The sequence below is a fragment of the Athene noctua genome, chromosome 14, assembly GCF_965140245.1.
Source record: "Athene noctua chromosome 14, bAthNoc1.hap1.1, whole genome shotgun sequence".
NCBI lineage: Eukaryota > Metazoa > Chordata > Aves > Strigiformes > Strigidae > Athene > Athene noctua.
The window spans coordinates 15568773-15583565 of record NC_134050.1 but is presented as its reverse complement, the minus strand read 5'-3'; the positions used below and the strand labels follow the sequence as shown (position 1 = coordinate 15583565).

At 38.0% G+C, this 14793-nt stretch overlaps 1 protein-coding gene across 1 annotated transcript in view; it reads right to left on the bottom strand.

The window, feature by feature from the left end:
• Window positions 1-14793, bottom strand: part of OTOG (otogelin) — a 107174-nt gene that overhangs the window by 5033 nt on the left and 87348 nt on the right. Inside the window, exons 43-54 of the mRNA XM_074918098.1 lie at window positions 13314-13508; window positions 12192-12404; window positions 11322-11426; window positions 10840-10950; window positions 9859-9960; window positions 9310-9408; window positions 7531-7571; window positions 6318-6393; window positions 5230-5408; window positions 4338-4442; window positions 3789-3908; window positions 2441-2486 (exon numbers count right to left, since the gene is read on the bottom strand). Of these exons, the coding sequence (XP_074774199.1) occupies window positions 2441-2486; window positions 3789-3908; window positions 4338-4442; window positions 5230-5408; window positions 6318-6393; window positions 7531-7571; window positions 9310-9408; window positions 9859-9960; window positions 10840-10950; window positions 11322-11426; window positions 12192-12404; window positions 13314-13508 (1392 nt within the window). The remainder of the gene's footprint in view (window positions 1-2440; window positions 2487-3788; window positions 3909-4337; window positions 4443-5229; window positions 5409-6317; window positions 6394-7530; window positions 7572-9309; window positions 9409-9858; window positions 9961-10839; window positions 10951-11321; window positions 11427-12191; window positions 12405-13313; window positions 13509-14793) is intronic.

Genomic DNA, 14793 nt, shown 5'->3' with positions numbered 1-14793 from the left:
CTAAAGACTACGCAAGTGCTTACTACCAACAGTACATTGTTGGCTAACAACAATGCACCGCCCACACAGTGCAAAATGAAAACCAAAACCAAACCAAAATGTGAGCCACTCTGAACCATCAGCAGTTATACTACACTGCAGCTTTTGGTATAATTGGGTAACATGAGGCCTGATGCTCCTATCAGGGAGTACATTGTTGGAAATCAACAATGATGCTGTTTGGGTTGGTCCTACGTATTTCCCGGAAATGTACCTGTGTAACAGCTAGGATAGGCTGTAGGAGCGACTGGGCTAACAGGGAATGGGAGGAGCACTGACACTGAAGAACCTGGTAAGAATATTACATATTGAACAGAGAACATATTACAGAGGATTCCCTATCAGTATGAAACATTTTTGAGTGACTAGGTTTTGTCATATTTGAGAAAAGAATTCAACCTTAAAATGTCTGTATAGTACAGGATCCCAGAATGGCTGAGGTTGGAAGGCACCTCTGGAGGCCACCTGGTCCCACCTCCCTGCTCACGCAGGGGTCACTGGGTCAGCAGCTCAGGACCATGTCCAGGTATTACTTTCATTGCTAAGCCTCATGTCAAAACCAGGAAGAATCTGATCTACATTGGTATAACTAAGACAATCCGGTACCTTTGGGGCTACAAGAAAGAAATAATATCATTTTCTCTGAGCAGTATTTGTAAAAACTCTCTCAGTTTTGATGGAACGCCTGGGACTTTTGTTTCAAATACTGCTTAAAGCTGAAAGCAAAACCCACAATGGTTTCTAATGGTAAAGTACTTCAAAAGAAAACAAAAACCTGATAACCCCTTTCAGAAACATCTCACACAATTACAGCTGACTGAGAGCCCTCATGCCAGATTTGTTTGGAGTGAGAATGAACTACATGATTCATAGAGGTACTATGTTGTCTATAAACAGGTGTGAAATCAAAATAATTTGAATCTGCCTGTAAATGCATCTCAGAAATCACTGGATTTTCCAAACGTTTAATTTTACTTTGTGATGCATACCCCAGATTAATAACTTACTTTTGTCTTAATTAAGAGTGTGGTTATGATCTTTCTCTAAGTATAGTAGCAAGATCTTCTGCCTTGCTGAAAAGCAGCTTAATGGATTTTTAATGGTTTTAAGAAATTGTTCAGAATCTGGCTTATATGGCTGCTAAGGCATTGAAGGTAATATCAGATAATCAAAAACTAATCTCAAAGACCCTATGGAGATTTGGCTGCAGAACTAGGACATGTGATTGAAACACAGGTCCATCAGCATGAAAAAGCATGAGGAGATATTACCATTCCCTTAAGAGTGATCAGGAGCGAGAAAAAAGATAAATCTTCCACAGTTTCAATAAACTTTGTACTACAGGATGTTACATAATTAATAATACCGAGAGGCACCTCCCAATTGGCAACATCTCCTGCAGTAAATGTGTGCATGGTACAATATTTGGTATTCATGACTGACCAAGTCCATCCCACCAAGCAGGAAATATCTGCATTTTTCTCCAGCTCTCTCCCACACTTTATCTCCTACTATCTTTAGCTTTTAGGTCACTATTCCAGCCACTTATGCACATAAAGTGAGATTTTTGCACCTTTTTATAGATAATATAATGCTGCCCAGTATAAAATCTCCTTTTCAATTGCTTATAACATTGTCAACTTCAAGTACTAAAGCTTAAAGTCTTCAGGCTAGGTGCCTGCCTTAGTCTAAGTTCTTCATTAAATCAGACAAAATGTTTCAGCTATGTACCAGCGTGTCAAGAAAAAAGTGTACTTAGCTCTTGATTCATATTAAGAATTAGCATATTTGGAACATGTTCTGAGGTTTATTTTTTTTTTCTCCAGAAAGCCTTTATTAGCTCTCTTAGATGTCAAAACATATCTGGTAATCAAGTAAGAGGGAATTTTTTAAATTCTAAGTTCTTTTAAAAGATATTGCCTGAAAGCTTCTGAACTACATCTGTTAATGGAACCTAGGACTATACTGCAGTCAGTTAATCATTACAGATTAATTTACAAACTGCACAGATCAATCTTCATTTTTACCAGATATGAAGATGTGAATGTAAATGAAGCATGTTTTAAGGTGCCTTCCAAAACAAAGTACCTTTTGTTATACTAAATGCAGTAACTAAAATTTTGAGGAGTTTCACCTGAGAACTATAAAATACTCAAAGTAGAAGTTTTAGTGACTTGGTCAACCCCAGTCACTATCAGTGGAGTAAACCCTTTAGTGTTAAACTACTTTCTTCTGATTTAACTCCGCTAGTTTCACCAGTACTTGCGTAAGTAAAACTGGGAAAAGTATGGCCTTTGAGATCAGTGAATCAAGCTTTCATGCGGGAAAAATTCAACCTTATTTCTAAGGTAACAACAAATCAGACAGACTTGTGAGGCAAGAACCATCATTAATCACTTACATGTTTTGCAGCATCCTTCTAAGAATGGCACAACATAGCCTCCAACCTGATCAAGAGAGAAATAAAGAGGAAAAAACTTGATTTTTTTCAAACATTCTTTCCCGTATATCTGCACTATTAGAAATATCTTTCAGATAAAGCTGAATAATGCAACATTATTCAGGCAAATGCAGCACTCGTGAATGGATGAAGGTTTGGCTGTAAATGATCTAACTTGACTGTTTTAGCACAAGTGAGTATTAAGTGGTTATCACTGAATGCCACTAAACATCTGCTATCAAAATGCCACATTTGGAGAGAGAATGACTGTGTTAAGTCTGACTCCATCACGTGTTACTTAAGAGTAAACCCCTGACTTCTTGTAGAGGCCATATTGAAAATCACCAAAAAAAATTCCAAATTCAAAGCAGGAAGAAATCTCATCTAAATGAGAAACCACCCACTCCCCACAGTGGAGATTCACGTCTGTCTGCAGTGCAGTAGCATGAAGCACTCCCCAGAGTTCTGTGGGAAGAATAGCTGCAGCTTTTTAAAAAGCTCTTTCAGGATTTCATTGAAGGAGAGTTCTATTTTTGATGTCCACCTCAGTATCCCAAGCCATGATGACCTACCTCTCTGCCTTAACTTTTAAATTTTGTCTAGACAGCAAAAAGCCTTTCACCAGCTACATAACTGAGACTTTCTCTGAAGAACCAATCCATCGTTATCTGTGAGAAAGAACTACAGCCAGTTAGTTCCTTTAGGACTGTACCCTGCTTGTGTACCATCATTTATTAAGGAAAGTATCCTCCCATCCACATGTAACTGTAGAGTTAGAGAGCAATACAAGATTGCTCCCTGCACATATTTCCTGGCACTTAGCCTAATCTAATTTCAAAAATTCAAATAAAGCTTTTGTTTCTTCTGCAAAACTAGTCCACAAAACCTTATATCTCACTGTAGAAAAGATCTTCCTAATATTCAGACAATCTTTGCTTTTCTTCAGTGTTTTTAATCTCTGATGAATCAAATTGCTATGCACAGAAAATCAGTTAGAAAGGAGAAGTCCAGCCCAGAAAAGCATCCAAGTTCAGACAGCTGTATGGAGTCTAGTTTAGTATTACAAGCCTCTATGGAAAAAAAAGTTTTCTGAGAATAAAAAGAGGTCTCTCCAGCTGTGTAACCGGGCGGTCTGGTGGCACACTACGTATGTATAGTTAGAGCTTTTCACCTTCAAAAGTCTGAGCAAAAATGCAGGCATTGTAACAATTTATAATTTCTACCTTCTTGAGGTAAAACCATCGTTTGTCAGTCTTTTCATGCAAACATAAATCATAGCTGGAATGCAAACAATGTGTTGAATACCGACCTTCACACATTCAGTTTCATTAAAGGGGGGGCAGCCAACTGAAGAGGAAACCAGAACTGGTCCTATTGCTGTATTAGTGCATTCGTATCTGATGCAGTTTGAAATCCAAACAGTACCAGGCTGTTAAAAAATTGTAAAACAGAAACTTCACTGAGCAAAACCAGTAATATAAGTATTTCTAATACAAATCCATTGAATGGGCTTGTCTGAATCAAAAGTAATACTTATAGCAAAATATAATTTAGATGCATGTTAAAGTTCTGTTTAAGTACAGAACTTAAAAGTCCACTAAATATAAAATGTTAAGCAGGTTCCAAAATAGTCAGGTCAATGATAATTCTCTGATATACCAAAACCCCTTAATCTTTGTAGACAGCTATGTGATTGACTCTCCAAGAAATTAATGTTGTATACATGTAAAACTATTTCCAAAACTTTGGCCAAATAAAGCTCTTGTTTGCACATTTTATACAGCAACATGTGTACAGTATGTCATAATTGCTTTGTTTACTTCTAACTATTTTGAGAGAATAACATGTAGAAACTTACGTTAAAATTGGAAACTGTGCCATTGCTGAAAGTGTGGAGACAAGACAAGTTCTTACAGCTACCACAGCAAGTTGTTGAATCTTTTGGAGGCTGATAGACTTGGTTCTGCCAAAATCACATAGATTATTCCTTATATGAGACCATCCTGCAGCTTGATATTTTACTACTATAATGGGCAGATTTTTTCAGGTATCTGATTATGGAGACAGTTTTTAAATAACTTTCAAAACTGCATAACTTACATCCGTACACACTCTACATTCGTGACACTTTTATAAAATACCTTTGGCCTTAATTGAAGTAAATTGGGAGAGGTTCTGAGTGAATGGTCTTTCTACCATTTTCAGATGTAAGTCTGACAGCGTACTTCAAGAACCACTGAAATTTCAACTTTTTACACATTAGACATCAAGTATGTACATAATGAGAAAAAGTAATCTATATAGTATACCCATGGTAATGTTATCATACTTTGTAAAAAGATAAGGTATAATTTGCTTCTTTTATAAAGTTGTTTTCACCACATTCAGAATTATTCTTCTATTTATAATTATTCTCTTCCCGGTTCTTATTGAGCTAATGTCTCCAAGGAATTTGTACCCATTTGTGCATAATGCAGCTAAAGTTATAGAGTGATGCAAGGTGGCAGTATGCTATTAGTCCAAGCTGGCAGTATGCTATGTACACCAGTTTGTGTGATTTTACACAGGGAAGAACACAGTGAGAAGAGTGAGACTTCTACAAATTTCTATCATTAGTGCAGTAGCACATCATTAGAGGGACATCTCTTTCCATTTTGTTCCCATGACTGTAATCTACTCAACAAAACCCAATGAAATGAAATGAAGAGGACCAGTCACAATATACATGTCTAAAATTCTGAAATTCTTACAGCTTTGCACTTGACAGCACAGTCTATTGAAGATGTGTTTATTTGGTAGTATTTAGTGGAGGGATCAATCACATTTGTACAATGAGAAATGTGGCAAATGCCATCTGCACTGTGTTCCACGATTGTCTGTCCAGGAAACAGCACACCTCTCTCATTACTCAGGCAAACTTTGTCTCTCACTACAAGAAAGCACAAAAATAAACAGCATGCTCAGGACAATCAGCTTGGTATCAAAACTCTGTTAAGCAATGTTTCAAACAGTAAAACGGGAATGGAAAAACTATTCTACCTCTTTAGGAATTATGGGTCAGATTTTCAAATATAAACTGTTAACAGTAGTCTAATGCTTCACTACAATCAAATTATTTTAAATATAACCATGCATGAAATCTAAATATATAGTATTCTATTAGCTGCATCACCAAAATGACAGTGCAGGCTTCTTCAACTGATTTTTTATAAGTCTACTAATAAGGATAAGAAATGTACCTGAGAAATACCTTTCTCCCCACTGATTGAGGGCACAGAGGATTATTAGCTCAGAAGTATACTTCTTTGTTGTAGAAATCTAGGTGAGGACAGTCCCAACTCTTGGCCAACTGCATGCCCCACAGAAGGTATTTTTTCCTGAGTTTTCCCAGACGCTATTGGGCATGCTCTGGGATGAATCTGCATGGTGCTGAATGCTGTCCTTGATCTTGTAAAGCATTATAAGTGTGTCTACCAGATCCTGAGCAGTCCCACCATGGGTTAGTGGGACTTTTCTTTATGTGGACATTGATTGTGTGACTTGCTGGATAGTCTTGCAGGCTGCTTAGTCAACACCATCTAACTCTGCCAAAATTCTGTCTGCTTTTTTCCTGCACAGACCTCCTGTTGCAGGCACTAACAGAATACAAGGACAGGCCATAATCACGTATTTAGTGAGGGGCCCTATTTTCTTCCCTTTTCTTACACTATTTGTGAACTATGCCAGTCAGTTCTTTCCTCCTCAGTATCGCATCCAAAGTGAACACCTGCTTTATATTTCCTAATTTACCTTAGCACTTGAAAGGGTATTTCTTCGAATTAAATTATTTTCTACTTACCACATTTGTACTTAACACAGTTGCAAATATTTTCTGTACTGTTCTGAAACTGTTCATCTATCTGAAGTTTCTGCCCCTAGGTGTATAAAAGCAGAAAAAAGTAAGTGAAACCAACAGTGTTTTATCTGTATGATCTTTTAAATGCCTTTACTTCAGGATTTGAGTAGCAGTATCTCTTGCCACTAAAAACCTATTTTGGGTATACTTTCAACACAAGGAGGGACATTTAATTTAGTAATAACCAAATAAGAGATATTTTTGCATCTGAAAAACAAGAATGGTTGTTGGTGTCACTACAGAAGACATTTAGGACAGAAAAGACTACGGCAGGCCAACAATGAAATGCAATGGCTTGCCTTTGTAAAGAAATCTCCATGCGGGGTGGAGCGTATTCTTTCATGGAATAACTTAAGGGATATAAATAGTATTGCAATAGGACAGATGTAGTATTTACTTTTGCCTTTTATTGTTTATAGGCATTCATAGTAAGATTTTTCTCCCAGTCTTCTGCAAGTCCTGATTCCTATGCCCAAGTTACTTCATCTATGAAATAAAGTATTAACAACAACCTTACTTACAAAGCATTTTGAATTTCCTCCATAAAAAATTTGTACTATATCAAATTCCTTTCTAGGACTCCAAATTATAATTTTTCCTTTTTAATTCCTTATATTTCCTTATAAATTATTCCTATCACAATATTATTTTCTGGATAAAATAATTACAAGAAAAATTAAAGCAAAGTAATGACTGAGAACCTAACCCAGCAATGCTAATAAGTATTTTTGTAATGCGGAACAAGTCACAATGAAATACTGCTTAGTCAGCAGTGTGAGTGCATGATAGATGTTAACATATTTGCTATAACAAATAATATTAACAAAAAACTGATGCCTTAAAGCATTTAGTTCTGACACTTTAAAACCAAAATTTTATTCTCAGGTGCATGAAAGCAGTTCCATTCTACAACTACCTCAGGGCAGGATATGGTTATAAAAACCTCCAGAAATACCAATGCTATACAGCCATTTTATTCTGCAAGATATTTAAATTTAACTAGTTTCATAACTATAAATATTTCTTGTAAAGCAATTTAAAAAAAGAATGACGTGACATTTCATATTTCACTGATAAAACTATTAGTAAGATACTGAGAAATAGATTTATTAAGAAAATAATAAAAGAATACTGACAAAGAAAATGAATTTCATACCAGCTTGCACTGAGGTTTGGGGATTGTTTCGCATGCACATTCTAAATCAAAATACAATAACAGAAATAATAGTTTAGAAAGTTATATGCCATTTGCTTAAAACAGCATCAGAATAGAAATTCCAGATTTACAAGTCATCACTGAAGAACTTCTGCTAGTTTTTGAAATATACCCATCTGGGGAGTCCAGAATTATGTTTGACTTTATTCCATCCTGAAAACCAATACCAGGTTCTATGACCACATTACCTCATTATAACAACTTACAACATCGTTATCAACAGCAGTCCACCTGAACATCTTAAAAAAAAAATAAAAAAGACCACTCTAGCCACTAGCCTTCTTGCAGTGATGACAATCATTATAATCAATATAAAGCAACAGAGAATTGTGTTTGAGACATCACAAAGAGACGTACTACTGTCTTTGAAAACTGGCCCAAACTTAGCCATAAATAATTTAGTAACTGTGGTGGGTTGACCCTGAATGGACACCAGATGCCTACCAAAGCTGCCCTATCACTCCCCCTCTTCAGCTGGACAGGGGAAAGAAAATATAATAAAAGTCTTGTGGGTCGAGATAAGGACAGGGAGAGATCACTCACCAATTACCGTCACGGGCAAAACAGACTCAACTTGGGGAAATTAGTTTAATTTATCAGAGTAGGGTAATGAGAAATAAAACCCAATATTAAAAACACCTTCCCCCTCTCCTCCCTTCTTCCCGGCTCAACTTTGCTCCCAATTTTCTCTGCCAGCTCCCTGCCACAAGAGGGGCAGGGGATGAGGGTTGTGGCCAGTTCATCACCCGTTGTCTCTGCTGCTGCTTCCTCCTCAGGGGAGGGCTCCTCACACTCTTCCCCCGATCCAGCGTGGGGTCCCTCCCACAGCAGAGAGTCCTCCACGAACTTCTCCAGCGTGAGTCCTTCCCACAGGGCTGCAGCTCTTCACAAACTGCCCCAGCGTGGGTCCCCCCTGGGGTCACAAGTGCTGCCAGCAAACCTGCTCCAGCGTGGGCTCCTCTCTCCACGGGGACACAGCTCCTGCCGGGAGCCTGCTCCAGCGTGGGCTTCCCACGGGGGCACAGCCTCCCTCGGGCACCCCCTGCTCCGGCCTGGGGCCCTCCCCGGGCTGCAGGTGGGTCTCTGCTCCCCCGTGGGGCTCCCTGGGTGCAGGGCACAGCCTGACTCCCCAGGGGCTGCACCAGGGGCTGCAGGGGAACCTCTGCTCCAGCCCTGGCACCTCCTCCCCCTCCTCCTGCACTGACCTGGGTGTCTGCAGAGTTGTTTCTCTCACGTATTTTCACTCCTCTATCCATCTGCAATTGCTGTTGCACAGCAGCTTTTCCCCCTTAAATACGTTATCCCAGAGGCACCATCGCTGATGAGCTCGGCCCTGGCCAGCGTTGGGTCCATCCCAGAGCCAGCTGGCCTTGGCTCCATTGGACATGGGGGAAGCTCCCAGCAGCTTCTCACAGAAGCCCCCCCTGCAGCCCCCCCAATACCAAAACCTCGCCATGCAAACCTAATACACTAACACCTAAATTTTCAAGATAAGTCACCTAGTTTGAACAGACAAATTCTACAGTATGCTATCACCCTCATGAAGCAAGAAAAACAGATTAAGTAGTTCTGTACCATGAGATGACTTTTCTATTTCATTTGTTCATGATCAGATCACAGTGGTATAGCTGGCTGAAATCAGACTTAAACACAAGAGGCCAAAGCTGTTGTCAGTGTTTTACTGTCTAAGGCAAATAAAATGAAAATCGGTCATTTTACCACATGTCCGAAAGGGGCAGCACTTCTCTGGGCTCCATACCTCCACCAAAGACATGCCTAGCATACATTTGAATTCAGGACAACGATGTATTTCACAAACTAAAATTAAAGAAAGTCCAATAAACACAAGTTTGTCATATTTTGATGAATGGAAATATGAATCAAGAGATAGTAAATTACTTACTAATAATAACTAACTTTAGAAAACATCTTCCTTGAAAATACAAATAATCATAATTTAATTGTTAGCCATCAGGTAAGAGTAGTGTGGAGTACAACTACTCTAGGCAAATATTTAAAACAGTTTTAAATCTCCAGAGTTTGGGGCCTGAAATTACTCATTTGTCTCCATGATACAGATATTCAGATAATGCTTTAGGCACATGAAGTTTTAAAAGTAAAGATTATTTGTTCAGGACTACAGATGATAACTTGCTTACATGCACAAGTGGAGCTGTATCTCAAATCCACCATTCTTGGCACTGAATCACACTACAAAATTTGACATGTTCTCTGTTACTTAAAAAATCAAAATCAAGTCGGACTTACTACATTGGTATGTAGGGCAACACCTCTCTGTAGTGTTGCCATCCACAATAAGAACTTCTCCTTCTTGACATTTGGGTATTTGATCAGAGCAAGCCCCGCATGCTGGAGAAAACAATAATTTATATCTAAAACATAGGAAGAAATTTTACTACTGCCTAGGAATCATGCCCATAAGAAACAGACACATATGAAAGAGAACAGAGACACTCTGCATTCATCCCTTACAGTCCCTATAAAAGAGGCTAATTTTAAGTGCAGCTTGCCTTTTCTTTGTCCCCTGATAAAAGAATGAATACATTGTGAATCAGATCGCAACAAACAGGATTTTCTTTTTGTCACGAAAAATTTTGCTAGATTTTCTCTCCTACCAAGTCACCCTGAAACAAGTTTTCAGGAACGCTCCTCTATCTGAATTATAGGATCTTTGATCCCCAATAAAGGACATCTCCTGTGATCCCAGTATTATCCTTCCACTGGAACACATATGAAAACCATAATAGGACCTTTTCGACATGTACAGTGCAAAAACTCATTATATCATAAAAGAGACAGAAGGATGCTGTGCAGACAGTGAGAAGAACCAAACACAGCACACTGCTATCACATGATTAAAATGATCCCCTAATTACTGTAAATAAGAGACATATAATTCAAGTTTTCTATTAACACTCAGAGTAAATTCCATAGACTGCAGAGTCTCTTAAAAGCCCTTAACTTCCTCATCCATGGAGCCCACCACCACTCCTCTACATGATCCAAGAAGGGATGGATTTGGAATGCAATGGAATGCATCTCAGTTGCACAAAGCTATTCTGTGATTCTTGGTGATTGCAAACTTAATGCCTAGTTTTTTAAACCCTTTCAAGCCTTATTATGTTGGGAGAGCTAAAGCAGTACAAGAAGCCTTAGTTGGCAAGAAAATAGTAGACATCATTGTATATGCAAAACCACTTATAGTCTCAACCAGCCAGGATACTCTACCACATATATAGGAAATGCAGCAGGTACTCTCCACCCGAGCAGCAATCAATGTTTGATCATCTTGACAGCTTGGCATCTGCTCCATTGGTTCACATTTTGCTGGATCACATTCTGAAACAAGTACAACAGATGTATTTCTTTATACAAACTACAGCATTCCTCCTTTGTTATGCTATATCCCCAAGAAATGGCAGTGGAGAGCAGAGATATACCACAAGATACTTAAAAAAATTTTCACCTTGTATTGCAAGGGAGCAAAGACATTCTCACCTGATCATTAAGCACAAGGCTCCTTCATCACTGTATCTGCTCAGACTGAGGCACAGACCAACACTGAGCTTTTAGATGAAAGAGAATTTTGTAAATGGCCATACTAACATATGAGGTATACACTATCTACCTTTTTGCTTTTAAGTTGATCTATTCCGTTTACTGATTGCCTCTACAAGATAAAAGTTTCTACCTTTTCAAAAGAAACCTACCGCAAACATAGCTGGGACAACAGGATTCTTCACTGTAGTAAGCAACCAGCTTTTCCAAACCATTACACTCGGGGATCAGGGGTTCACAAAGACTCTGATTACAAACTGTTACATAAAGGGAAAGAAAAAGAAAATCTTCTAAACTGTTTTACACATTTATAAGTTGAATAGAGCAGTCTCAAGTGGTATTTGCAGTTTGATACCCCAAATCTCCAAATAGCAACATGCATATGAAACCCACAACAAACCAGCAAAAAACCATAAGGCAATATTCAGAAGTGTCTGGGATTTGCAACACTCCCTGGAGGCAAAGTTAAACTAGAATTCCTTGTGAGAATTTAAAAAAAAGCCCCAAACACAAAACAACACTCCTATGGAAAACTCACTGAAACATCATACCAGATGGTCAAAACATGAAAACTGCTTGCAATTTCTTTTTGAAGACAGACTTTCTAGCTAAATAAGAAAAAAAAAAAGCTTTTACATCGTTTTTTTTACTGTTCACTTTGTAAATTAGATAAACAATGGTTTGGGTTTTTTTTCTGAATTAATAATTTATTTGTATTTGGATAATAAAAAATAAATCAGTAGCCTGTATAGCTGAGAGAAACACAATTCATATCCAAATAAACACTGTGCTATTTCAGTCCTTATAACCATTGTCCCCTCCCTCAACTTCTTCCCCAGACCCTACTGGATATTGAGTCAAATAGTAAAAGTTTCTACAGTTTTCTACATAATCTGCAATTTCAAACCAAAGTAATTTCCATTCACTTCAAAAGTAGGATGTGTAACAGCAAAACAAACCAAGGAGAAAGGGTATCTGCATATTCCAGTGGACTGTATTCATAATTATTAAGGAATACTTACTACAGATCTTCTGAGGACAACATGTCTGACCACCAGGAACAAGCAAGGCCACCTCTGCAAATCGCTGACAGTCTAAATCATGGCTATCTGAACAGTTGTACTCCACTGGAATAATGGTCTCTCTGTCAACACATTTTTGCATACAGCATCCGCTCAAAGAAGTTTTCCAGATCTCACCTACTGCATGAGGGGTTCCTGAGCTGTCTGTACAAGCTAGATCAGGACAACAGAAAACAGAAATAATTCCTTTTGACTTCAAATTTTGACCCTCATTTTCTTCCACAGCAGATGTGGATCTATGAAGTATAGAAAAATCCCAGAGTTTTAAAGGCATCACCTATCCCCATCACCCCACAAAAAAGTGAAAGAGGAGACAGTCCAAGACTGAGTTGGTATGGGAAAAAGCAAGATGCTCAATACCCTCCAGAGGATCAGGGCCTCCACTTTTTTTGTGTTTCCACTGCAAGGTTACTCATTTAAAATCCCAATCTAATCTTTTGTTTTTAAAACAGTGATCGGAAAAGTTACTTTTGTATTTCACACACTGAAAAACTGTTAGCAATTTACAGTGCTTTATGAAATCAGATTTATAATAAACTGCATCTGTAAGGTTTGTGCTGTTATTAAGTATTGGTCCACAATTTGGTGCGCTCAGACAGAATTGCAATCAAAATAAATACCAATGCTTAATGGTATAAAATATCAAATACCAATGTTCCAAGAAGGAACAGAGGACATATACAGGTATTATTCAAAATGTGCAATGAACTGTTGCTGTATGTCTTTTGAATGCCATTTAGTACTAATATGTTGGACCTTAGGCAGAGGGCTAGGTGAAAAGGAGACCAAGACTAACATACATAGAATACTAGAACATAAACATAAGCAAACCCTTCCATTTTAAAGAGCATCCTCCAGATGAGAGGTGAGAAAGATTGTACATCACAAGGACATTCCCTGCTTGCTCACCTGTACAGTTAATGTTTACTAAATATCTAGAATCCTCAATGAATGACATATGCAGAAACCACACAACAGCAGGCCAGAATTTGATTTATTACTAAGAAATTATGTGACCACCAACTTGCAGATAATAATGAAGAAAATCACATCCAAATATACCGCATTTTTCTTCAGGAATACAGACAGCAGTGTGAGCTCGGTGAAGGATGGTCCCTCCAGCACAGACACAGCCTTCTGTCAACACTGAGCAGGCGTCCGAGTCCAGAGAAGTAACCTCGTTATTCTGACAACTATCTGGAACCTCACAGGCAGCTATACATGCCTGATAGGAGAAGTTTTCAGAGCAGGGAAAAGCTAGGAAAGAAATAATCAAATCACTCATTCTTAAGTGGCAGTCATATGAGAGACAGTACCTAAGAGAAGACATCATTGTCTTCTTGTCAACTTCCTGTCCTTGCCAATTCAGTAGGATCCACCAACCTAAACCACTGATACAGACCAGTTACCTTCTATATGACAAATTCAAACAAAAGGAAGTTGTGAGCGCTTTTTTTCTTGTAGTAACATTTTCATCAGGCTTTGATTTGCATTTTAGCACTAACGGGATCAAACCATGCAACAGTGTTGACACAAAGTAATTTAAACTTCCAAAATACTTGCAAATACTGCACAGATAAATACACTGTTGTGAATCATTCTAAATACGATTTACTGATTACTAAAGGGCAGAACTTTGTCAACTACAAAAATACATATATAAAGGCAAATCCAGCATTGCTTTATGAGGAATTATACAGAATAGGGTGAATTCATTACTATATTTAATAGATAATGACATTAATTACTCCCTTGTGTGTGTTATTTTTGAGTCCAAGAACACAGTTAAATTTAATATTCTTTATACTACTAATGTAAGTGCATTGGCATGCTATGGGTGCATGCAGGAACAGACCAAAAAAGCATCTAATTTTGACTTTTGCTGTAGAAAACTTAACATGATCTTTCATTGGTTCAAAACAGTGATTAAAGCTGCATAAATATGGCAAATGGAGAATGACCAGAAATGCTAACAGTGTGGTTCTGTGAACTACCAGAATGTATGATCCTCATCAGGTAACGATACCTAAATAATACAGCAGCTCCACATGGAATCATGGTAATGAGGCAAAGTCCAGTTCACAAAGGGACTGTCTGCTCAAAAATAAAGGAGGTTCCAGTTTAGATTTTGAAGATTAATTGGGAAAGGAGGTTGATTTTATTCAGCTCCTCACCACTAAAACAAAAGGCCATAACACCCCACAGGAAATATCTATTAGAGCCTTGTAAACAGAGAAACTCAGGCTTTTAAAAATCGGTCTACAGCATATCAACACTCGGTGATCACAAAATCCAGATGTAACTTCATGGTTCTTCCTTGCTAGGCACGCACCACGAGAGGTCACTGTGGTGTAAAAATAAGAGTGTCCAGTCACAGTGGATGGAATATATAACTATATTTATAGATATATTTTGTAAGGTCTCTTTTTAAACTGTTATTTGCTAGTAAAGTTCATACAAACTGAAGAATTTTTTTAAAAAATTGACTGGTTTTAAGCTTTAAACTCCATGACTATTATTTGCAGGGCATTGTGACCTGCTT